Here is a 26,518-nt window from a genome sequence, read left to right on the forward strand (position 1 = left end):
TTAATCACTGTAACACTTTAAAAATCACACAATACCCCTACCTGGAAAGCTTCCTTTCATATTTCTTTAGTTTTAAGCTCTGTTCTGCTGCAACTATCAATTAAAATAAATGCTTCATCTTAGAAAACTTGTGTTTCAGAAGAATTGGATATTACTATGCTCACTGATCAACCTTTAGCTTACTCTGGTTGCCTCCTCTCAGCTTTTAATGCATGTCTCTTCAAAGCATAAACTCTTATTCTGACACACTTTTCAGAATTTCTCAGTATTATGCAGGGACCTCTATGAATATTTATCAGGAGACACTATAACTCATTCCTTAGAAAGGCTAGCTAGTCAACACTGACTTGTAACTACTTCCCTTTGTCAAAATTTTGTTCATAAGTTCATCTTAAAATGTAAAAAACAGTTTTCTCATCATGCTCCCTTAAAATATATGTTGTTAAAACCATTAAACAGTTATGTGTGCAAAGCTCGTTTTGCCATTGCACAGTCAATAAAACAGCTGATTCAACCAAATATTATTGATTATAAATCAATATAAGTCTTTGAATGTTTTAAATGCTTGCAAAATAAATCCACCATGTGCACTTATTCTGTTTGGTAGATATTGAAGGTAGTTCTCCTCTGCCAAAACATAATGCAGCATTTTAAAGCTCCAAGGCCATGATTTTAATACTGAAGATCAAAACTCAAATGTCTATTGTTTCATCAAGTACAGATCTGACTTTTTAGAAGTCATCAACTATGGATAAATGATGTAGTACACTTCTCTTGCTTGCAAATTTCTCATCATACACAGTTGACAGAAATACAGGCGGGGATTTTTTTTGGCTGCAGGGGCTTTAAGGCAAGACTGTAACAAGATAGCTGAAACACAGTTAACAAGAGATATGAGCAAAGACAGTTACCAGGAACTTTAACAAAAAATAAAGGGTTCTGACCTGCATTAGAAAGCAAGAGGACAAACAGGATAATAATAAACAGTTTTTACAGTACCAGGGGACAGTGGAGCTTCATAAACAATCTGCACTGCCTAATATGTTCATAATTATCCAAATAAAAGGACAGTTTGACAAGTGACACAGAATGCTGATCATATAATGTTATTTGAGGTAGGGGGAAGGCTGAATGTGAAGAACAAAAAAGGATTATTCTGGACCTTATGACATTCTATACCTGGGCTGTCATTTCAATACATATGGAAACAGGCAAACATGTAGTGGGAAAAATATAATCCAAAGCTTTATTTATGTAGAGAATAGAGCATAGGTCTAAAATGACCACTACCACTCAGAAATGAAATCTTGGAAATACAGTTGATGATTCCCTGAAAACACTTGCTTGATGACCTGCTCAGGTCAGAAAATCAAACTGAATGCTAAAACTAAAACAGAGTAAGAACACAGGAAACCTCGCAAGACCTCCCTCTAAACTGTGTATCTGGATTACCTGTGAAATTCTAGTCATTCATCTCAAAACCAATATAGCGAACTTGAAGGCATTCAAATATAGACAACCAGACGGATAAAGGATGACTAAGCTTTGTAAAAGGACAGATTAAAGCTAAAAGATCACTTTGAAAAAAGAGATGACAGAAGTTGAACAGAAATTTACATTATCATAGGCATAAAGGAATCGATTGCTCCTCTTCTCTTCTAAAACAAAAGCTTAAGAGCCATAAAATGAAAAAAGCACAGGTTCATGAAATACTAAGTTAATTTCTGGAATTCCTTGACCAAAAATTCTACAGACAACAGATACTTTTACACACTGAACCTGACTGAAAAAGATCACAGAAAAAAAGTACCTCCAAGGATATTATAAACTACCTCCACAGCCAGTAAAGACATTTATCTCAAAATATTTCAGAGGTAAAAATTATGGCAGGCTGAGGAAATAGCACTATATGATCATCCCAGTTTTGTTCTCCTCTCACGACTTCTTCTGTTGTCAAACATCGGAATGAATAAAGTTGAGTGTCTATCTTTGGTCTGACCTAATATGGTTTAACTGTTTTTCTCAGAACCCTAAATCTATACCAGAAAGTGAACACCTTAAAGACAGCAACACTTAAAAGGGCAACCTGACTTGTGTTCCAGAAATAATGCCACACCACAAAATTTCTCCAATCTGCAAAACCATTTCAAGTGGATGAATGGTTGGCAACAGAACAGTACGAAAACTGCACTGAAAATGTATATATGTAGGTAAATATACAGACACATATTTATAACAAAATTATATATTTCATCAGAAATATTTATTAGAAGAGCAAGATTTCATCTATTTTATTTAGATATGCTGCTGCCTTATTTCTAAACAGTTGGATACAAAAGGCAAGCCAAAGGCAGTATCTTTGAAAAATTTTAATATTCTATTGAAACGGGAGGCTCAGTATCTATATATTTCTTGCTACTGTGCTAAAGTATATCAAGATGCACAACATCTCAGGGTTTAGGCAGGAATAATCTCAATATAGCAATGATGCAGAATATACTAAAAAGAGAAGCATGTTTAAAGGAATTGGGGGGGCTTAATTATCATGGGATCCTTCTAAAGGTAAAGATGCTTCATGACTAAGTAGGAAGCTAATTCATATTAAAAAAATATTTCAATACTTATCAATGGAATACATTTACAAAAAGTAATCAAATTATACAGAAGAGAGGATGATTAAGAGCCTTAAAAAGGAATTAATAAAATCCAGAGTTTCTGTCATGTTGAGAAAACACAAGGATGAGAGTAACCTGCAGAAGACACTGCAATATGTTTACATTTGAAAATACTTCACACTGATTTTGGTTTTCAGAAAAACCTACACAAAATAAGGATCATAGTTTGATTAAGGAAGTGAAATTAAAGAAAACTAAATGCAAAAATTCCCACAATATGTCATTGATGTCTTAGTTGCATCAGTAACACTTTCTAAGGGGAAAATATTTCAAATAAGTCTCACATGAACTGAAATACAGTAGACACAGCAAAAACATCAACTAATGAAATTCTGAATTTCCCATTTTTAATGCATGATTAACAGCTGCAATCGCACAGGTGACCACTCGGACCATTTTATGTCGGAAGTTGAGGCCAGTAATACACAAAAAGAATACCCTCAGCAGTCAATTTGTTCCCCATAACAAACTATTAAAGGCGAACTTGGTAAAAGTAATGGAAATATTTAATTAGGCAATATATTAACAAAACACAGAGAGGTAGTTCATCACCCTGAATAGCTAAAAGCTCCGTGAAACACTACACAACAGCTACATCTGTGTTACTAAGTTAATGTACTCTAAAGGTTACAACAGTGAATAACAATCTCCTTTAGAAAACAGAAGCAAACACTTAAAAAACAAGATAAATAAATTTATTCATGAAAATTTTCTACACGGTGATTTAAATCACTGACCACATAACTCTACTCAGTAGTTTCATCAAAATATTTTGCTGTTTTTAATAGGTTAGTGAATGTGGAAACACTTTTGGGAAAATGAACCAGCACCTTCCCAAGGAGGACTCATCGTAGTTTTGGGGCATTTTATTAACTGGCAAGGGGAATTACATACTTTGAAAATAAGGGCAAGTTTTTGAGGAGACTAAGGAGAAGAATTTTGTGCAAAGAACAGTACAACCAGCATGGGAAAGAGTCTGTAGCCGGAAAATACTACACTTAGAAACTGGACCTTAAAAATGGAGACACAGCCATGCAAGGATCTAAGTGAGCATAGATATAATACAGAATAGCATTTCCAAAGGATGAAAGATTTATAGAGACTTACATGACTTGCAAACTTTCTGCTGTTAAATTATTCCACATGATCTCATTAGCTTGAAGGTTTTCATTTTCTTCTAGCAAAGACGTATCAAACTCTATTTCTTGTTCAACAACTTCTGAGGACCTAATTTAGTAAATAATTGTTATAATTTCAAAATCAACATGTATCTTTGAGTAGATCATAGAGCAAATCATTAGGTTTTGAAGTATTTCATTAACTAGATTACAGTTAAAATTATATATTAAATATAAGGATAGATAGCAATTGTATACATATTCTTTTTCCTGTTAAAAAAACATTCTAAAATCTCATGAGATAATAAAATGCACTATAGTTCTTTGAATCAAGTTCACAGAAAAATCAAGGTTCTCAAAGACCACCACTGTGAATGGGTGACTCTTACCTGCTTCCATCACAAACCAGCACATGACAACCACCAATTCACACATAACAATAATAAAAAGATAATGAAAGAAGTCTTACAGCTATTTCTTCATACAGTAAAACAGAGTAATAGTTCAACAAATGGGAAATACTCCTTTTAAGTAAGAACTTTCTTGCATTATCTGCATGCTCTGAAGTCTCAACCTGCAATAACTGCAGAGTACAAAGGTATCTAGAGTTGACTTTAAACTAGAACAAATTTAGCCCAGAATACAAATTGCATCCAAATAAACAGTAAACTGGCTCACATTGAGTCTAGTCTGTAATGTGTAGTTTACTGTCAGTATCAAAGTCCTGGCTCTTCTCAAGTGACTGGAAATTTTTTTTCTAGAATCAGCCAAACAGACTGTTCAGCCAGCTTTCTGTATGTGCAAAGTAAAACAGTTTTCAAATTAGGATGAAGTTGTACAAGAAACAAGGTAAAAGGAACCAAACAGAAACAAATTCCTCTGAGCACTTAAGCAGTTTCAGTTGAATGCAGGGTTTCCTCAAGAAGAAACATGAGATGAAAATGTTTACCTGTGAGTATCTATGAAGTCATTATACTCAGAGTTAGGGTCTATCTGTTCCACCGAAGTCTGGATCTCTTTATGGACATTCACAATCTCTTCTGTTACAAGACTGGTGATCTCACTATACTCATCCAAGATCCCTTTTCTAGAGAGGAAAAAAAAAATCTAGTGTATAATATGGCACTGAAGGCATAGATGGCATTGAAGATGCTTCAAATTTTCAGTCTGTTGCTTCTACAAAGTCTTGTTCCAACCAGCTAAAAAGGGAAAAATATGACAATATATTATCCAAAGAAGCAATGCATCACCTGAGGACTTTCCTCTACAGACTTAGGGTGGCTAGAGTCTCTCAAGACCATGCTCCTTCTGTTGATTTCAGTGCACCAACACACAGCATAGCTAAACTAAAAACAAGAGATTACAAGGAAAGGGAATGAATAGAGTTCAGTGATGATGCTCTTCTTCACACAGGACTTACACGCTTGTTATAACCTACACTGAAGCTGAGAAACAACCGCTCATGTTAAAATTTCAAAGGTTTTTTAAACCTCAACAAACCGAATCAGTAAAGGACTGAATCAGGAAAAAGGGCAGGATTGCTGGGAGCCTCATCAACTGCCAGACGCCCATCCTAAACATGGCTCCGCCTTTTATACCTCCCGGAGGTCGCATCAGCCAATCCTGGCCCCTCCCCAAGTCTGTCCATCAACTCCTATTCAACATCTATTGGTGGAGACTGCTTTCTTGTAACCTGACTGGAGGTCAGGTGTTGCCATGCTGCACCCCCTAGCAACAAGCTTTGCTCATTCCCGAAGGCCCCATACAAGGGGCACAAATACATGCCCTCCCTCCACCCGACCCTGAAAACCAAGGCTGTCCAATGGCAACAATAGAGGGAGGAAAAGGGGACTATAGGCAGAACAGAGGGTGTTGAAACAAACTACAATAACATAATGATACATCAACAAAACTTCTCTTAACATACACACAATGTTAATCTCTTAATTGTGAGAGCAAATCATCACATTACCCATTTATAACACTGAAGATTTTCATGATTCATGACAAAATATATTCTGGCATAAAGCAAAATTATTTATAGAAATGTGTGCATTTCCTTTCAACACTGGTCTTCCATTTTGTTCTAGCATTTTTTATGTATATTATTTGTCATTCAGACAAAAATAGGCATAAATCACAAGCAAGCATATATTTACAAGTGGAGAGAAAATTAACCAAGAAGTTGCTGTGAGAAAGCACAAGCCACCCAACCTTGTCTTTACCTGCTTCCAAGAGTGGGAAAAACCAAATGAAAAATGAATTGCAGAGGAAGAGGTGGTATTGTGACACTACTCTTATAATGGTATACAGTGACACATACTCGGAACACCCTTCTATTCTTCTTAACTTTTAGTTTTCCTTCATAATGTACCTTCATAATTATTTCTTATTTCATTTTTATCTCTGATGAATTTGCTAGTTTGCCAGGATCCAAAGCATGGTGGACATTCAAAAAAAACACTGATGAATTTTGGCTAGCCAAATATGCAGAGGAAAAAGTGCAAATCTATTTTTCCTGGATAAGATCTCAAGTTATGTGTGCTCTATAAAAAAGAATGGTGTGATAGGATTTTTTCAGTGCACTAGTTCTGAGCAGAAAACAGGCAAGAGAAGGCATTAAATCTTGTCTTTTCTGAGAATATCATGAGTGAAAAAGTTCCAAAAAAGTACTTCATGGAGTGTGATGAAAAGATAGCTAAACATCAAATATAGCAATGCGATACCTTAGAGAATCTATAACAATTACAATGACAAAAAAGAAGAAAAAAAATAATCAGCAATATTAATCTATACTTTATCAGGTTTAAAAAACTAATTCACCTGCAAAATTAGGATTATTGAGGAAGTTTTGCTTCACAGTGGTTGTCACACTAAGCTCTACACCTGAAATCAGTATCTCTGTATATTAGTTAGTATAAATTATTAGAATAGAATAATTTTCCAATACACATGGAACTCACAAAAAAGTCTATGTAGAGACAAAAGTATTTTTTACAGGTTTTTACTACAGGAAGAGCAAAGATAAGTTTCAATAAGCTCTTGTTCCATCATAAATTTCCTCAGTTAATTATTATAGCTCGTGATTCTAAATTCACCTGAATTAGAGCACACACATTTAGCTGTAGCCTTTTACTGTGATCTTACAAACAAAATTAAAAGGACCATACAGGGAGTACTACAAAGCTTTACTTTAATACCATTACCTGAACCAAAAAAATTAAAATGTTACTGCATAGAGAAGCTAATGAGGCCTGCACCATATAAAGTGTGGAATCCCCAACTCCCGCTCACTTCCTGTGCACTGAAATCAAGATGAATTCTGACTTCAGAATAGGCAAGAAAATGAACTAAAGAAGAGTGTTTCACATCTAAATTAAGAATACTTACAAAAAAAGGTAACCACCCCTTTTTCTAAACTAAGACAAAGAGAGGCAACATGGTGGTTACAAACCAGAAAGGAGGGCTGAAAGTCCTCAATACCCCTTCTCAGATGTCATCACTTTGACATACTCTGTAATGATGTAAGAATGATCTTTTAGGAAAGAGGTCATAGTATTTTTAAGGGAGACTCCTTAGAGTGAGATCAAGTTTACATAATCCTGTTAATCCTCCCACCCATACCATTAACTATGCATCTGATTGTGGCTCCTCCACAATCACTTTCAAGAGAGTTGGGCAGCTTAAACAAAATTTTTTGCTGGTGGAATTCATAATAATGACTACCAGAGAGGCAACAAACTTGCCTCTTATCTATAAGCTGAAGGAAAAATCATGAGCTCAAATATAAACACCGCAGTCAATCTGTAAGAATTTATAAGAAGATGGTGTCTTGTTTGTAGGCTGAAGTGAGCACTCACAACTACCATCTGCATCATTTGGATAGACTTTTTTCAACTGTTATCCTCTGATATATAAGTAATTAATCACAGTTTCTTATTTTCAACTATTCTTATAAATTAATTAGAATAGTACACATAGAAATTTCACAAGTTAGAAATATTTAAGAATATATCTTACAGGGCTTTAATCATTTCTTCTTGCATCTTCTGTAGTGAATCAAGTAACAGAGGAAGTGTAGTATCATAGTATTGGTGCTGATGTAATTGTGCTCCTTTCAGTGCCAATACATACTGGTTATGCAACATATGAAGTTTCATAGTGGCTTTTTCACAACGATCTTTGGCTTTCTCTGTCTCCTTTCCTGAGAGAAAACAAAACAAAAATGCACATGGTGATTTAAAAAGTACACAGGCCTATAGACGACACACCTGGTAAATTTATGTCAGCTTTGCCCCTTTTTCTACTGTAATTTTTAAGGTACTTCTCTGAGGAAGGTAAAATCCAACCACTTCCAGATAATGAGTATGATCAAATGTCTAGATTTTATAATTAATAAACTTTGTAAGAAAAATTTGTTTTCTTTGAGCAGAAACTTACGAATTCCTTATCTACAAGTATATAAAAACCACAAGTATAAAAATAATACAACTATCAACAAGAAAGAAATCTCAGATGCATTACTATCTAAAAGCTTTTCTTTTATTTGCAAAATCATATTTTTAGAAGAGAAAGAGATGTCCTCCTACATTAGATGCACTAAAAATAAATTATTATTTTGTATTTAAGCATTCCTGTTGCTACCTATAATCCTAATAAAGCAATGATGCAGTCAGTCTACATATGAGCAGCTGAACCCTCACACTGTTACTCCCACTCAGAACGGGCAGCTTCCCTCCTACACCTTAACATTTCCCTATCACATTGATATCCTGATCAGGATTGGCTCTACAGCCTCAGCTTTGCACCACTGAGACTGGAAATCCTCAAGTACAAGCTGACAGGACCAGCTGAGGGTTGAATTGAGAGCTACAAGGCACTTCATGAGGTCACCTATTCCATTCTTTGCCACAGTAACTGCACAGCTATGTGGGGTATGCTATCAACACTTTTTCCACCACAAATCCAAAACACAGCCCCACAACAGCTACTGTGAAGAAAATCAACTCTATTTCAGCCATAACTAGAACAGACATATAAGTCTTTAATGACATCCTAGCTGTCTTCATGTTATTTACCAAGTACCTCATTACTTTTTCAGGAACTAAAACCATTTAAAATTAATCTCATATCTGCAAATACCAAGTGTAGAGTCACAAGTACACAAGCACAAGTCACAAGTCACTACCTAAAGCAACTTCATTCAGACCACTGCATTTCTTATAAACTTGAAATAATTTATGCAAGTAAAAACACATCTACTACCCATCAAAAAGCAGTTGAGAAAAAATAAAATGTAAGCATTCACAGCTAAGTGGCAAAACAGTTGCTTGAAAGCAGACCTGGAAGAGCTGTGTCATATAAGGTATACATAAGGGACTGTGAACTGAAATCAATCAAAACAGAGCAACATTAAAGGCACACTAAAAAAAGTTGAGGGAAAACCAGTAACAAATCCTATTTCATATATATTGGAGTCAGCAACCTTGTCAGAAAAAGTAAACGACAGTCACCATATAAAAGGAGCTGGTACAAGAAAAGATTTTTTTTTTCCTTCTGCGATCACTACCTCAGACCTTCAGAGATTTCCAGGACAAAATATTACTTCATGAAAGAGTCAATGAATCTCTTTTTTCTAAGCTGTCAGAAAAAGAGGTTGTTGAGAACAAATGAAATGAGAACAAATTATGAGGACTGGATGGTGCTTAGCTTTGAAACTTCAGAGGTACTGGAGAAAGTTTTAGCTAAAATATTATGATTAGTTTATACAGGAGGAAGTAGGCACTCAATGGAGAGTCCCAGGAATATCAGCTGGACTCTGACAGATGACGTGATGTAGATGATGATGATGAAGACGGTGTCTGAAAGTAGCAATCAGGGAAACCAAATGCAAAGAACTGGAAAAAAAGCTGTTGTAGTTTGACACCAGCCAAATGCCAGGCACATACGAAAGCTGCTCGCCCACCCTCCCCTGCCACAGCTGGGCAGAGAGAAAATAATTTAATGAAGGGTTCATGAGTTGAGATAAGGAAGGGGAGAAAACACTCCAAGGGCAAAACAGACTCAACTTAAAAGTACAAGGTGAACTTATTACTAACAAAATCAGGGGAGGATAATGAGAAATCAAATAAACCCTTAAATACACCTTTTTACCTCCAACCCTACCATCCTTCCCACTGACAGCACAGAGAGAGAGGGCACGGGGGTTTGGTCAGTCCATCATCCAAGGATTTCTTCCGCTGCTCCAGGAGAGGAGCTGCTCCTTCCCCTGTGAGGCCGTGGGGTCCCTCCCACAGGAGACATGAATTTCTCCAGTGTGGGTCCACTCTCACAAACAGCAGCCATACCACACCTACTGCAGCATGAACTGCCCCCACGGGCAGACAGTCCTCCCAAAACTGCTGTGACTGTGACGTGGGTCACTCTTTCCACAGGGTGCATTCCTCCAAGGACAGGCTGCTCCAGCCTGGAAGCAAGGGCCCTCTCTCCACCTGGTCTCCCACTGGATCACAGCCTCCTCCAGGCATCCACCCGCTCCAGCATGGGCACCTCCCCCACGGCTGTGGGTGGATCTCTGCATTCCCTGTGCACCCATGGGCTGCAGGGGCACAGCTGCTTCACCATGGTCTTCACCACAGCCTGCAGAGGAATCTTGGCTCCAGTGCCTGGAGCACTTTCTCCCCCTCCTCTTCCACAGACCTTGGTGTCTCCATGCTGTTTTCCCTCCTCCTTTTCTCTGGGTAGAAAAAACTGTGTCCCCTTTGTTTTGATTTTCCTCTTAAATACGTTACCACAGAGGTGTCACCAACCTCTCTCACTGGCCCAGCTTTGTCCAGCAGCATATCCATCTTCAGAGCCATCAGGGATTGCCTCTGCTGGACATGGTGAAAGCTTCTGGCAGCTTCTCACAGAAGCCGCCTCTGTGGTCCCCCCACTGCCAAAAAACAGGCCATGCAAAACCAACACAGAAACATTGAGAGGTACTGATTATAACAACAGTAAATTATAGAGTGAATATTTAGAGAGGTATGCATGGGTAAAGAACTATTTCAGTTTAGTAATGCAATGCACACAGAAATGAGATCTTGGGGTCAGTACAGCAAGATTGATGGAAACATAAACTCAGTGTTCAGCAGCTGCTGAACACAATGTTATTTAGCGAAGGAGCAGACTGGGTTGTTGTGCTACTGATTAAATCCACTTAAAAGTAAGCAATTTGTTGACCTCAAGGAGAATAGATCTGGCATGCAAAAGGTTTAGAAAAGGGCATTACCATCAGAAAGGTAGGAAACAAGACAAACACAGAAAGAATTACTACACTGAAAGATCCTGAAGCACTAGGAGTCTAAGAAGGAACATGTAAGAAGAGACACAGTTAACAGATCTGCACAACCTCTTTCAATGTAAAAACTGTACATTATATGGCATTATATGGAAAGAGTAAAAACAAAGACCTTCTTCAATGAGCATGCAGCTAACCTATGTATTCTTTTGGTAAAAGTTATCATAAGCAAAAAAAAAAAGCTTACGTGGTTTAACAGTGAAGGGACAAGTGTATGAAAAAAAAAAAAGGAAAAAAAAATCCTGAACAGCTACTAAAAACTAGGACTGCACTTCTGACTCAGGAACTCCCTAGGTAACAAATTACCAGGAAGCCAAAGCACGTTTGTATCAGTTTGTACTCTCCTATGGCTCTCTAGACACTTGCTACTTCACACCACTGTCAGCTACATTTCAAGCACAGATTAATAAAAATCACTTTAAAAGGACATTGTGTCTTTCATTTAATTGAAAACAATCCAACTGCTGACCTAATTTTGTACATGGAAGGTACAGATTTCTTACACTACCTGAGTTACTCTGTACAACAAAGACAAAGCATGTCTCCAGAACTGTCACCAGAGAAGAATTTTCACGTAGGTATGAATGAAACAATCCACTTTAAACATTTCTGCAGAACTGTTTTGGAGAGATAACATTCACAAGTCTATCTTAAACTTTAGCCAGATATAGCAGGTTTTGTCTTTGGCAAACCATCTCACCTCATGTTTCATGAGGAGACCAATTTTTTTTATTTTCCCCCCAAAAAAAGCCCACACTATTTATTTCTAAATGAAATGTACACAATTTATAAGGGGACAAATAATCCAACACATCAGAATAATATCCCAGAAGTTAAATACCCCAATATGCATGTCTGACATGAGCACAACAGCATAACAGGATGGTGTAAAATCCTATATTCCCATCTACCTTAGGAACTGAATTCCTCCTTATATACATTATTCCTGACCAGAAAAGCTCAACTAATTTCAGAGTATCATACAGAGTATTATACAGACTTTTTTCTAAATGCAGTAGGCTACAGAGTCAATCTGGTCATCTTCGGAATAAAACTTATATATATTACTTATATATATTATGGTATTTGTAAAACTTATAAATACCGTAAGATCTTTCTGGAGAAGGAAAGGTATGCGGAGCATGAGTAAATACTGGAAGGGGACTGAAGAGAGTTTGGAAGGGAAGGGAAAGGTCATGTACAGTTACAGGATGAAGACTGGATGAAAAAGGAGAGGCCAAAGCTGTTGGAAGCCAAGGCGGAAATGTTTTGCTTGCCAGTCCATAGTGAGACACAGTGTTGAAGAGTCAGGCAAGGTGGCAGTAGAGGCAAAAATGCTGCATTATTTCTTGGGTTATTCTGTGTTTGGCTATTCCTACTCAAGCATGCCCTAGATCAAATAATCTAAAATTATCTCCATATGTCATATAGTTTAAGAGCTACAAGTTGTCTACACATGTGTTTAAAATACAATCCTTATCAGTTTTCAGCTTATGAAATATTAGCACATCTGAAGTCATACCATGTACCATCAGTACGGGCTTGTGACCTGTGAACTGCAACAAACCACCTTCAACAGCTAAACTAAACTGAAAATTTACACTAAAATTATCAAATCCCCATAACTCGCAATTTAGTAATACTGTATCTCTTTCAGAAACCTCATTAGCATCTAAACTAACTGATTTTCCCATCTGTTTTAAGGACTACACATTATTCCTCAGCTGAACACCTCAACTAATTGTGACATAAATCAAATTATCATATTCACTCAACTTTAAAATAGAGCCTTGGATCTATATTTAATTCAGGGAACAAAGTTACAGTATTATTTTCATATTGTAATTTATTTTTTATAGTAGCAAAATGCAGTGAAGCAGCATACACAGTTGTTCTACATGTCAATTAGCACAGAGGAAAACATCCAATTTTCTTTATCTCTACAATGAATTTCATAAATAAATATAATTATAATTCTACTGCCATCAGCTGTTGACAAAACTGTTTAATGTTAATAGAAACTGATGGGTATACAATATGTCGCACCATAAACTGTACTGTGAAGCTTGCAAAATTCAATTATGAAAGTTTTATATTTACAAAGAAAAGGCTGGCATTCTTTTTCACTCATTCTGGAGTCTAATGTTTCAATTTCTAATAGAAACTCATTTAAGATTTTACTGCCTACAGTACAACACAGCCATCTAGGAAAAGAATGTTTTGGTCTATTTTCAATTAAAAGGCAGATTTGCTAATACAAAGTTCTTGCAATCATAATTATTAGATTCTTGTGGCCTAATAATCACCTAGAATAGGAGAAAAAATACTGGATGGGACAATAAACTGAGAAAAACTTCAGCTCATAATGTTCACTTCATCTTCAATGTACAGTGCAAATGCCTCAGGGAAGCTGACCTTAAGGAAATAAACACTGCAGATAGAGGAAGTTTTCACACATATTTTGGCTTTAAAAGAAATAATTATGCCAGTGGGCTTAGGTTCTTCCCCTCTTTCCCAGCTTTTCCAACTCCTTCCAGCCAGACCTTCAGCCATTCCAAAGTGGTGATGACAGAATATTCATAAAAGACACAACAGAGATCATTATAAAGGCTTAGCTCACAACAGACAAATTAAATTTCTAGATTTATAGCTCCTGGTATTGAAACGTGACCTTTGGCTTCAGCACACAATGAATGCCATCCCATGTAGATACACCAATGACACAACATTACACAAGGCTAGTTTTTGACAATTTATTTTTAAAAGGAGCCAATGACACATGTGATGTCACAATATATGGTTACATTCCTCCAACAGAAACACAGTGAGAAACCTTAAATATGCTAAAACTGTAGAAACAGGCAAACAAAATTAAAAACAGAAGGACAAGGTGAGTATATACACGAATAACAAGAAGGAAGAAAGTCTTTATACATAAATAAAACTGTAGCTAACAATCCACAGAAACTGAGGACTAACACATATGCCAGGAACATAACAGTCTCTTGTAGTACAGGGACTAAAAAAAGCAAATCCATCCAAATTTCTGGGTATAGGTAAGTACAGGGAAGAGCAGCAGAGGCAATGTAGTAAGAAATGAGAGCAGCAATGACACTGCCAAGGGAAACCTTGGACAGTACCAGAAGTGACTACAGAGCTCTAGGGGCAGACATGAAAAGCACAAGGGACCAGGCTGTGTCCTCTTTAATCCTGCCAGTGAAGGGAAAGGGTGCAAGGAGAGTACTGACAATACAGGCTGGTAAGTAGCTGCAGAACCAGTGTCAGCCACACAGGTCTGGATTCTACAACCATGGGACCCTTTTTGCAGACCACCATCTGCTTGAAAGACAGGAAGCCCCTTCCTAAGCAAGATAAAAGTATTTTTGTCAGTAAGATTACTGACCTCCTTAGGAGGGCTTTAAACTAGGAACTACACAGGACGGACAGGGTGACCCACAGTCCTGAGGAAGGAGACTGCTAAGGAAAGGGCATGGTAAGATGGGAAGAGATCAATCACAAAGAAAACAAAACAGGAGGTGCAGATGGGCAAGAAGGTTCTTGCAAAGCACCAATGTGAGAAGTCCCACAAATCCTTTCCAGGACCTCGACATGCTGGGACGATATGCCTGTGTCTACCTGCATGCAGTGCGGGTGATAAATGCAGTGAGTTGGGTGTCTGTGTGCAGCTGTAGGGCCAGGATGTTGTCAGGATCACAGAGGCAGGACTGGAGCTATGCAATGAAGAGTTCAGACTCCTGGGGAAAAGCAATCCAGGAAGTCAAGGAGAGAGTTGCCCTTTACATGAGAGAGCAGCTGGAGTCCATAGAGCACTGCCTCAGGATGTACGAGGAGTGACAGAGGAGTGACCTTGTGGGTTAGGATTGAGGAGGGAACAGGTGAGGTCCCACAGAACACTAAGCAGCTTGGCTCCAGAGTTGCTGCAATTTTCTGGATTAAAATCTCACTAAGTATCACAGTATTTGATTTCAGAAAAATTTTTAAACGGAAAAAGAGGGAAGAATCAGAGCTTTTGCTATTTTTATTTTGTATTTTTTTTTTAAGGAAGTAACAATTCTCCCCTGAATAATGGGAATTCTCCCCCAGATGAATGGAAATCTTGAGCATGTAATAATTTTTAAGACAGAAAAAACTTTTCTTCTTAAGTTTGATTTAGAAACTTTTATTTTTGTAAACATCGGCATTAAACTATAAAGCTGTCAATGCATATAGTGATCTACAATGCATTTCCCATTGTTTATGACTGCAGTTTTTCAATAATTTTCCAGAACTGCATTTCTTTCCATCTACACATTTTTTTCAGCATTTTCAACAACATAGATAATTTCTGAGTATTTTGCTGTCTTTACAGCAAAGTGATTTTATCAATATCAAAACTCCAATACAGTCACTTCCTTATTTATTTCAACTTTGGAGATACACCTTTTCACAGAGCATTATTTAATTGTGCCTGGAAAAGAACACTCCATTACGTCATTTGCTTACACTATGGCAGTGAACACACTGTAAAGAATGTGAACACACATTCTTTACACTCATGAATGAGATGGCCATGGCTTTCAAATAGCTCTTTTTCTAGAAATATATATATTTTTAATACAATAAGGTATTTTTACATTAGAATCATAAAACTTGACTCAGCTGCTCCACAGACTGAAACTGGAACAAATACTAGTGAGACATGGTCTTGATCTCAATTGAATTTTAGTATGGACTAAGCACTTAAATTACAGTAAGTAATTAAAAAGCCTAGATATGATGGGGAGAAAAAAAAGACTACTTTTATACATCAAACCAATGTAACCATGTATATTTATGCTAATTGATTCCCAATACTGTACAGTACACAATTTACAGTTAGTTCTTGAGAAAAAAATCATTGCACCCTGCTTTTGGAGGCAACCTTCTAACTTCGCCAGTCCTATTTCCTCATAGTTTGTTCAACTTCCTAGATTTTCATGGTGCAATAGGAAAGACACAGGTTGTAGAACTTGCTCTGTAACTGATTACTCCTATATTACCCACTTAACTGATTTCAGGTCCTTCCTGACCCAAATTATCTCCTTAAATTCCGTATTTCATACTATAAAGCTAGAAACATCTAAATACCATAGGTGATTATGAAAATTACCTCTTCATACAACAGTTCTTACTGATCCAAAACAACCCACCAGTGACATGACTTTTGAATCATTTGGACTCCCATACTGAGCATGGCTTCACTCCCTAAGGCTAGGCTAGGATATTCCAGTTGGAAGGGATGTACAAGAATCATGATGTTAAACTGCCTAATCAATTCAGGGCTAGCAAAAAACTAAAGCATGTTTTGGAGGGCATTGTCCAAATGTCTGCTAAACAATGACAGCCTTGGGGCATCATCCACCTCTCTGGGAAGCCTGTTCCAATGTTCAAACACTCTCTCAATGAGCAAGTATTTCCTAATGTCAAGTCTTAACATCCCCTGGCATGGCTGTGAGCCCTTCCCATGTATCCTGTCACTGGATCCCAGGGAGAAGAGATCAGCACCTCCCTCTCCACTTCCCCTCCCCAGGAAGCTGCAGAGAGCAGTGAGGTCATCCCTCAGCCTCCTTTTCTCCAAAATGGACAAACCCAGACCTCCCAGCTGCCCCTCACTGGACAGCCTTTCCAGCCCTTCCACCAGTTCCACCACCCTCCTCTGGGTGCATCCCAGTGCCTTCACATCCGTCCTAAAGTGTGAGGCCCAGAACTGCTCTCAGGGCTCCAGGTGAGGCCTCACCAACACTAAATACAGAAGACAATCCCCTGTGTTGACTCTCTGGTTGTGCTGTATTTGATGCACCCCAGATGACACCTGTCATTCTGCTGACAGATGTGGAGCCTGCCATTCACCAGCACCCCAGGTGCTCTCCAGCCACTCCACTCCCAATTTAAACTTTTAAATATTCCTATCTACAAAGCAATTTTTATGCAAACTGCTGCCATTAAACTAGGACAGCTTTGACTGTTAGTTCTGTCTCTGGAAACATGCTCAGAAGTTTATTGAGCAGCCTTATTATCACTCTGCAAACCAAGAGATGCAGACACAGTGGTCTCAATTAACACAGGTGTTAATAGACCAAAATCACAAAGACAGACAGAAACAAGATAGGATCTTTACCTTCAATCTCAAAGGTCCTTTCCCTTTTATGTCTTGCAAGATTGTCATATTAATGTGTTTCTTCAACAAGTAAAATCACTTACTCCTTTCTCCACTCAACCAGTTTCTGAGAAGAGAATAGGTTTCTCCCAATTATTACTTAACAAAATAATGATTGAAAATAATAAATAATTTTCTAATGGGGAAAAAAAAACCCCAACACTATTTGTGTATATTTAAAGAGTTCATATTTACAGAATACCACATAAACTTCTGAGTTAAGAATTAGTTCACCAAAGCTATCAGCCTAATTTTAAGTAACATAGCATAAAAACAGTAAAAAGAATGTTCTAGCTTTTCAACTGCTGTCAGATATTGTCAGGGTGAGCTATTAAGCACCTCTAGCCAATTCTCTGTCCTGTGCCTGCTGGTCTGCAAGGACAGCACATCCTGGGGCTGCATGCCTGTGTTAAGAGGAAATAGTATGTGCAAGCTTGTCTCACACTCCCTAAGAAGTCACCACAATCTCTTTGCACTCCCTGGGGTTTCCTGCTCTAGAAGCTTTATTTTACACAGAAGAAACAACCCTACCCCTTCCAAACAAAAGCACTGGTAGTATGTATGTGTTGAAATACTTGCAGTGGAACACTAATTTTAAATCTATGCAGGCTGCTGGCCTCTCTGAGTAAGACAGACCAGTTCAGCCAGTGTTACTTGTTTTGTCTTAGCAATATGAGAGCCTCAGTCAAAACTAAGCTTAAAAAAATCTTACTAGGAGTTTCCCTCATTGCAGCAACAACTCCAGGAAATGTAACTGTATAATAACAATTTTAAAGGCATCTCAGAATGAATGCACCATCCACCTAGTAAGTATTTTCTGACCACTTGACTATTACAAAGAATAGAAGGACAATAATTTGATTTAATGAAAGCTTTTTTAACAGCTCCCTTATTTATCACAGATGTGAGTTTATGCTGCTGTGAAACTTCAGTATGTACCATAGAAGTCACATCAATTCTGAAGTATTAAATCACCTGAGTTGCAGGGAAAACATTCTTACAACAGAAGCAATGTGGTATGATGTGGTAGGTGTACATTTAGTATTTCTAAGCTCCTCTAAATCACAATGGTGTCAGGGAACACAAGCCTAGAGAAATCTGGTGAAATATTCTTTATGCTGCTGTAGCAGCATAAAATGAAATTATGACATTAAATACTTAGAATCCATGTATTTTTCCTTTACTATTTATTTCAGATCCACTGTGTCACATAAGAGCACTGCAAAATATTTTTTACATTCAACCAGTAAAGAACCAGGAATAAGACTACAATAAACACCTGTAATTAATGTATTTACACAAAAAACTGTAATTTTTTCTAAAGAGTCTGTTGTATTAAAACTCAGTATGAACCTCCCAAAGCTGGCTCTGCTCCAACTTGCAATATTTACTGATATATGAGCAATCCTTTCACACTTCAACACATAACACCAAAATTAGCTACCAAAATAGATGCTAAACTTTATTGATGCATTTCAACTTTTTTTAAAACGTGTAATGGACTGAATAAATGATTGTTTAATGTTATCATTATTTCCTTATTTATATAGCAGTAAGTAATGCTTAATCAAAAGGTTCAAGGATGAAAATATTTGAAACCCCCCCAGACACACTGAACTATACTTAGAGATGCACAATCCTACAGAAACAAAAATAATTGTGCAAACACCAAACTTAAGTGGAAGCAGTTACTGGTCCAACCAAATGAGATTTAAAATGTAATGAAATATCACACTTGATACTTACAGTTGTCCTACAGTCTTCATTTTGTATTCTTAACACATTATTCATTAAATTATTTCAGAAGATTTGTGACTTCTTTAGCGAAACCATGGTTTTTCCATCTGGCACAAATTTTGGCTTGATGTGTTTTTCTACAGCAGCAACATCAACATGCCACATTCTAATCACCTTATTACTCAGCATCACTGATTAGCACAGCCCTGTAAACTTAAGACTCATATACACTCTGACACTGTTACTTTGGACTGCTGTTGGAAGATGTTTACACTGTTTTTTGTTAGTATCACACATAGAGATACTAACACATTCACAGGGCTGTCCATTTCATTACAGAGAAATAATATAAAAAGCTTTTGTCTTATATTTTGTTCCAAAGACTCCTGCATGCCCTATGACTCCAATGCCCCAGTTCTGCAAAGGAACATGCTCTGCATTCCCACTACACATACCTTGTGGAGTTTTTATAAACAAAACTTTCTAATCCAGAAGAGACTATTGCATCCAATCTGTCCATAGAGTCCCAAAAACTGAAGCATGCCTCATTAAAGAGGCACTGGACTAGTTCAGCTTGCTGCCTTCATCATCTCTCTCCCTGTTATCTCTTACCATACATTAAAAAACACAAGAATGAATGTCTGGGGAGAAAAGGACAGAAAATTATCATGCAAATGACTAACATCAACCAGACTGCCTGACCCCTGGAGCGTCCATGTGCAAGAAAAACCAACCAGACTGCATTTGTGATTCCTATGGTAACCACTGGTCCAGAAAGGAGCAGCTATGCATGACTTACTGGGGTAAGGGCTAGAACAAACAAAATAAATCAGTCATTTCTGACTGAGCCATCAGGCAGACACACTGGTGGCCATAACAAGGCAGTGCAACCCAGCCCAAGGTGGAAGTGGCAGCCAAGTCTCAGTGGCTCTCCTCCTGCAACACAACTGTCCCATTGCTTCCCTTGATGCACAAGAAGAAGCATTGCTAGCAGAGGGTTCCACAGAACAGCTTCTGGGACACAATCTCAGACACTTTCACCTTCTTCCAAATCTGGACAGCACAAAGTCTTCCATAATGAAGCTCCTATATTCTTTCAGAAACCAGTTCCCTTTTCCCCACTAAAAAACTAACAAAAAATTCCCACCACATGCTTTACACATTGTTCAAACACTAACAAAACCTGTAACTAACCAGTATCATTATTCAGTCCTTAACACTTGCTAATCTTTCCAATAGCCCTCCTAGTGTTTTCACCAAAAAATGAAAACACCTGTAACTCTGTTAGGGTGTCATTGAATCAAAGTGACTACTTCACTGGTGCAAAGTAGCACACACAGAAATTTAAGTTTACCTGAGACTACTTCCTGATTCCAGAAAATCATAAAATCACTTTTCACTGTACAAACTTTGCTAGCCTTCACCCTTATCAGTTAACATCCTCTACCATGTGTGTTTAGTCCAGAGCTTAGTATCACTTTTAATAACTCAAACAGAAAACTGGGAAGCAATTGTCTTCACAAGCTGAAGAACCAATTGTACCTCTTTCACTAGTAGCTCTAATAAACCTACTCTCTCACCAGAAAGCGGCTTTGCTATTCTAAAACAAAGCAGAAAAAGTTACTACATTTCAAAATCACTACTCTTGTAAAACAGAGACATTTGTCAGACTACTTTGTGTGATTTTCATTCTTTTCCTAGGGACCAGCTCATACAGGTGCTGCAAGACATTACATGCAACCCCCAGGGTAAAGCTAAAATTGTATGTCCTAAAAGACAGTTTTCCCCTTTGGCTCCAGAGAGGCAAAGCCAGTCACTGTCTTACAGACTTGTACAGCCCTTACAGAGGAACAGGCTCTGTTTGAAACAACATTTTACATAAATGAACCTGGATGGGCTGTTTTAGCACATTACTTGCAAGAGCGGGTGTCAAAAGATTTTCATTTTTTTGTTTAACAAAATGGTTTTCAGCTTATTTTCAATAGTTGGTTATGCCCTCCCACTGTTCTGGTAAGCATTGTTTCTTCTTTTGTTTTCAATAATTCTTGAAATCCTGAAAAACTGAAACAGTTTGTACGTTAACAAAAGTAATATATCTTAATAGCACATAATCTGAATAAGCTAAGCTTACTGAATAAAGAATACCCTGGAATAAAGAAGCATTGTAATTTTAAGACTTCCCTAACTTTTCACTTCACCAGCAAACCAGTTTGACAACTTAAAAGCTCAGAAATACCAAGACTTAGAAAAATTCAAGTGACTCAACCTGCAGCTGTTAAACAACCGTAGTAGTTCATCAAATGCACAAGTATTTGTAAACAGGAACAGGGTGTGGGATGCAGCAGGAGAGAAACAAATCTGCAACTTTTGGGAGAAAAACATTTTTATGGGCATCTGTTTATCAAAGCAAGATTCTAGTAGAAATGAAATTAAGTATGAATTATAATACAACAAACATTATATAAAAGCCTGAAAGAGAAGGTTAATGAAAACCACAGGAGATAAGTGTCTTAAAACAATTTATGTGTGCTGTCTATCTGAAGAAAGATTAATTCAGTTAATGAAAACCACATCAAAGCATCACAGCTGCTGACAGACAAAACATTCCTTTATTCCAATGGGAAAGTTTGGTGCTTCAGGAATAGAGAATGACCAGATTAGTAACAGGAAGAGAGGACAAAACAGGCTAAAAATAACATACTAAGATCCAACCATCCTATTATATTTTCCATGATACATACTACATATTCCAATGTTAAGTAGTTACTTGAGAATAAACCAAGTAATCAAATTAAGTTACATACAGAAAACATGGAACTGAATTAAATTAACATCAAAGTATACATTTTTATTTTAAGTGTTTATGAACTTCAGTAAAAGAAAAAGAACAGTAAAAGCTCAACAGTGCTAAGCATAACGTTTTATCCCCTGCTGTTTTGTCCAAATTTGAGACAAATTTGCAAAGAAACAATCTCTCCTCACAATCTCAATGTCTCCTGAGAGCTACTATAATTATACTACAACAGAATCAAGAACATTAACTGTCATTTAGACTCTCATACAAAACCTTAAAGATGTATCTTGGAATTACACTTATGTACTGCCATTCAATACATACGGCCACTCAATTTTCACTAAAGAAGAAAAGAAAATCTAAGAAGGACACATAAGAACAATTATTAGCATGATATTTCAATACATAATAGAACAAAGGCTCTCTTTTATCTCATCATTCAAGCACAATTCAAAAGTAATAAAAATCCATGCAGATTGAACACATCACTCCCTAAAAAAAAATCTCAGTGTGCAAATTTTCCCCTTTTAGATGAGGTTGACAAAGGTTTGATGTGTAATCTGATGCTGATGCCACTGTAGCAACAATAATAATTCACAGGCAAGTAGGATGCAGCTACAACGCAGGTGAGACCAGAGTCCATCTGAGCAATTTTAGATTTCAAAAAGTGAAGGAATAATACAAAAACTCAAAAGAATCACCATTTATATTTTATGAATTTTTAAGAGGTTATACCAAGTATACATTATGACAATCAGCCTGGCTACTTAAAACAAGAAGTTAGTTTTTTATATTGCAACCAAGCAGCTCAAAATAAAAAAATAATTACCTTGTTTCATTGTAAGAGTTTGAGCAGGTTTGAAAAAGGCACTAATAAACATGCAAAATGAAGTCAATCATACCTTTAGCCACAGCTTCTTTATACTTTTCTTTGGCAGAATTTACTTCTTTTATTAGTTGCCTGTAGCTAGATTTAAGTTTCTCTAGTTCTGTCTTTGTGACCTTTAAGAAAAGAGAAATATAAAAAGTATTAAAAAGACTTATTCTCAACACATTAAAAACCACAGCATTAGTAAAACAGAATTAACAGAATTTATTATTGAAAATAAGGACGCTACCCTTTCCACTGGCTTGAGAAAATCTTAATAGGATGGTGCAAATTACATGGTGCAAATTACATGGTGAGAAATCAAAATCAATAAATGCACGGAATTAAGTAAGGAGCCTAAGACACCCATTCACATAAATGTAATTAAAAATGTATTTGGAAAATCCAGCTAATCATCAATAATATTCCATTCCAATTACAAGGCATGCTTAATATATGCTTAAAATATGCTTAACAAATCATACTGGCTTAAAATCTCCTATGCACAGGAAAGAGTTTCTTTTGCACCTAAAAACAAGCAAATTTTTTAGATATTGCATTTCATAAAAATTACTAAGGAACAGCAACTTGCCATGAAATAATCTATCAATGGTAAAACTTAAACCCTTAAAAAGGAAAACCAAACCAATAACCAAAAAACCCAAACAAAAACCCAACTACAGAAGCAACCACCAAATAAGAAACCTCTACCATGTACCTGAGCACTGAACATAACATTTTTGGTCACAAAGTTAAAATAAAGTTTTCTCTTCTATCCCCAGCATTCATTCAGTGTATGCCAAAACTAGTGCACTGTTCAGAAATAATCTCAAATCATGAACTTGCACACAAAATGCAGTAACAAACCAGCCATCACAATACCAAAAAAACCTACCATATACTGTAAGAAAACCAAAAAATTCCAACAAAAAACAAAAAAAAAAAACAAAAAAAAAAAAAAAAAAAAAAAAAAAAAAAAAAAAAAAAAAAAAAAAAAAAAAAAAAAAAAAAAAAAAAAAAAACAACACACAAAAAAAAAAATCCAACAGAATAACAGAGTTCAATTGGAAAATCATGGAAGAGAAATTAAATACTTTTAATGGAAATGCTCCTCTCAGTGAATGTGCAGAAAAAGAAGTTCATTCTACTGAAAAATTGTTCCTCTTGCAGCTGGCAGGAAGAAGGCTGAAGTTCACAATTTTCCGTTTTTTTCAGGAGGCAAGGCCCAGATAACACTACTTTCACCAACATCTGAAAACTTAATTAAATTCCCTAAAACTCCAGCAAAATGCTGCCTAAAGCTTCTATTTTTGGGCCAACTGTGCCATATTTAATTTGAAGGCAGAACCTTGTCTCCACATAAATCACATATACTCATCTCATATTTCTAAACTCTGTAAATTATACACATCTGCTGTTATTATACACCAATAGAGGCAATATAGGAGAAACAACTTCGTAACAATTTGTATTTAAAGACATCATCACAAATGGAGAAAAAGATGCAATTAAGAAGTAGTGAATTAAGACCTAAATAATAAGAACAGCTTCTCTTACAGAAAACTGAAAAATAAAACAGGGCACTAGCATCAGGAAACCTTTATAGTACCTACATTATGATTCTTAGATTGTGTTTTTCCAACAGATAAAACCAACACCAAGAGCATGTCTGTTCCCAAAGAATGCTGAAGGAATTAAGATGGTCAAGGATTACTTTAAACTCCATTTTTATTGCAAAAGATCTTACCCACCTAATTATAACAGTACTCTATTTTTTCCCCTCAAATTTCATGAAGAAAGAAAATGATTCAACATCTTAATGGAAACTGGAATAAATCTACAAGATACAAATCCATTACATTTGTGCAAAAGCCATGTTATTTACTGTTCTTTAGAATCCTCTCCATAAGATTCCTCATTGTAGAGGTGTCTAGAATAAGGAAGAATGACATACATGCATTTCATCTAAACACATCTTTATGCCATCTTATACTAAAATAGGAGCTGCACAGACACTGACGTTCACGAACTTTGCATACTGTCCTGAGATATAATTGGCATCTTACCTCTGTGCATAACAAAATCAGAAATAATACCACAGAACACAACAAGTCTTTTGAATTTCAGGGAATCATTCTTAAAGTGCTACAGGTACACAAAACCTTGAACAATGTCAGCTAACTATAGGAGAACCATATTCAAATACCTCTTTGCAAATGCAGGAAGGGGAAAAAAGGCAAACAACCCCAAAAAACCTCTAACCAATCAACAATGCAAGCTTAATCAGCAGGATACAAAATACTTTTATGGCTATGCAGCCCATAATAAAATAAAGTTAATATGGTTTGTAATAATCATTCGGCAAGTGCTCAGTAGGCATTATGTTTTTTTGGAAAAATCTTATTTTAAAAGACATTTTTATTAGATGTTCTATTAGAGTTTGGCCTATTAACAGAAAACAAAACATTGCATAGTCTCTTTTCAAAGTATACCTGAGTTTACAGCAGTCTTACTCCATTCAGCCTCTCTTTCTTATCTTTTTCTCTTTCTGCAATTCTTCTATTATTTTTAACACATGCTACCAGTTTTTCCTCTTCTTCCATTCTGACTTTTTTGAGGTGCACCAATTCATATGTAGCAGCAAGTGATTATTTTACTTGAAGTTTTATCAAATAATGACAGTCAACTGACCATGAATCAAAAAAGACATCCCCATAGTCCCTCCTTGAGGAAGATGTCAAGATTCCAGCATATTATGGAAGCAATCTTATTAGAGCCAATGTGTTTAACTTAAAATAGTCTTAGTTTAAATACAGAATAGCTCCAAGTTCTTCTCAGAACCGGCCCAAGAATCTTTTACTCATCAATTCGTGACAGTGTTACTGCTCTACTCAGATGTTACATTTTAATTACATTACTTCATATCCCCAATTCTCTGCTGGAAGAAAGAAGAAACAGCACTTCTCCTCCTCTCAGTAGACCTTTCAGACTATTGCTCTGATTTTTGACACCTGTAGCTAAATTTCCCCCAGAGCATCTGAAAGGGTGATTTCTGTCAGCTTTACTGACAAGATACAGCACTTTGAACACAAGCAGGATATCAGATATGTCATGGAAAACACCCCGAAGAGTTTCACCTGCAGTCTCAATGTTCGGTTTCGGTTTACACCTGCTTTATATTTTAGAATAGGGACTAGAACTCTGTCCCCTCCCAAAAGAGTCTGGACTGCCAAGAGCACTCATTAAGAACAGTTTACAGTGCCCTGGTCCCATGAATGTCTAGAGTGGAATTAGAACAGGAAAAGAGATGGAATACAGAAGTGTCACACAATTCATTATCCTCTACTAGAACAACATTTCCAGTTCAATCTGTCCACGGAAATTCATATGGAAGAAACTTTTCCATCTTTGCCTTATCAGCTAGCAGGAAAGAAAATCTGTGTAGAAAATTATTAAAATTTAAACTAAGCATTCAACACACCACCCACTACGCTTTTACCACAGCATGAACAAAACCCAAAAAAAGCCACTCTTAATTTAGTATTTTTAAACATAGAGAATTATAATCAATTTATCAAGCACAGATGAATAAAATACCTTGTACATCTCCGCTTCAATTTGTTGATGAACACCTACAAAACTCTTCTTAACTTGCTGCTTATCTTTGATCATCATTGTAAGCCTATGCAAGGGCCCAGAATTAAGATCCTCTGCATGTGTCTTCATTATTTTGCTCAGCTGTTCTGTTTGCTGTACTACGAGCAACCAAGACTATAAAAAAGAACAGA

General features: G+C 36.6%; 1 protein-coding gene across 4 annotated transcripts in view; it reads right to left on the minus strand.

The window, feature by feature from the left end:
• FER (FER tyrosine kinase) overlaps window positions 1–26,518 on the minus strand; it is an 87,260-nt gene that overhangs the window by 38,767 nt on the left and 21,975 nt on the right. For 2 of the 4 annotated variants that reach the window (XM_041474727.1, XM_041474728.1), the window contains exons 4-8: window positions 26,328–26,501; window positions 22,765–22,864; window positions 7,814–7,997; window positions 4,743–4,880; window positions 3,783–3,902 (exon numbers count right to left, since the gene is read on the minus strand). In XM_041474727.1, the coding sequence (XP_041330661.1) occupies window positions 3,783–3,902; window positions 4,743–4,880; window positions 7,814–7,997; window positions 22,765–22,864; window positions 26,328–26,501 (716 nt within the window). Of the gene's footprint in view, window positions 1–3,782; window positions 3,903–4,742; window positions 4,881–7,813; window positions 7,998–17,302; window positions 17,399–17,533; window positions 21,130–22,764; window positions 22,865–26,327; window positions 26,502–26,518 lie in introns of those variants that run through there. The other 2 variants (XM_041474731.1, XM_041474730.1) reach the window with 2 other exon arrangements.

This window comes from Pyrgilauda ruficollis, unplaced genomic scaffold, assembly GCF_017590135.1.
Source record: "Pyrgilauda ruficollis isolate IOZ18807 unplaced genomic scaffold, ASM1759013v1 scaffold336, whole genome shotgun sequence".
Lineage (NCBI taxonomy): Eukaryota > Metazoa > Chordata > Aves > Passeriformes > Passeridae > Pyrgilauda > Pyrgilauda ruficollis.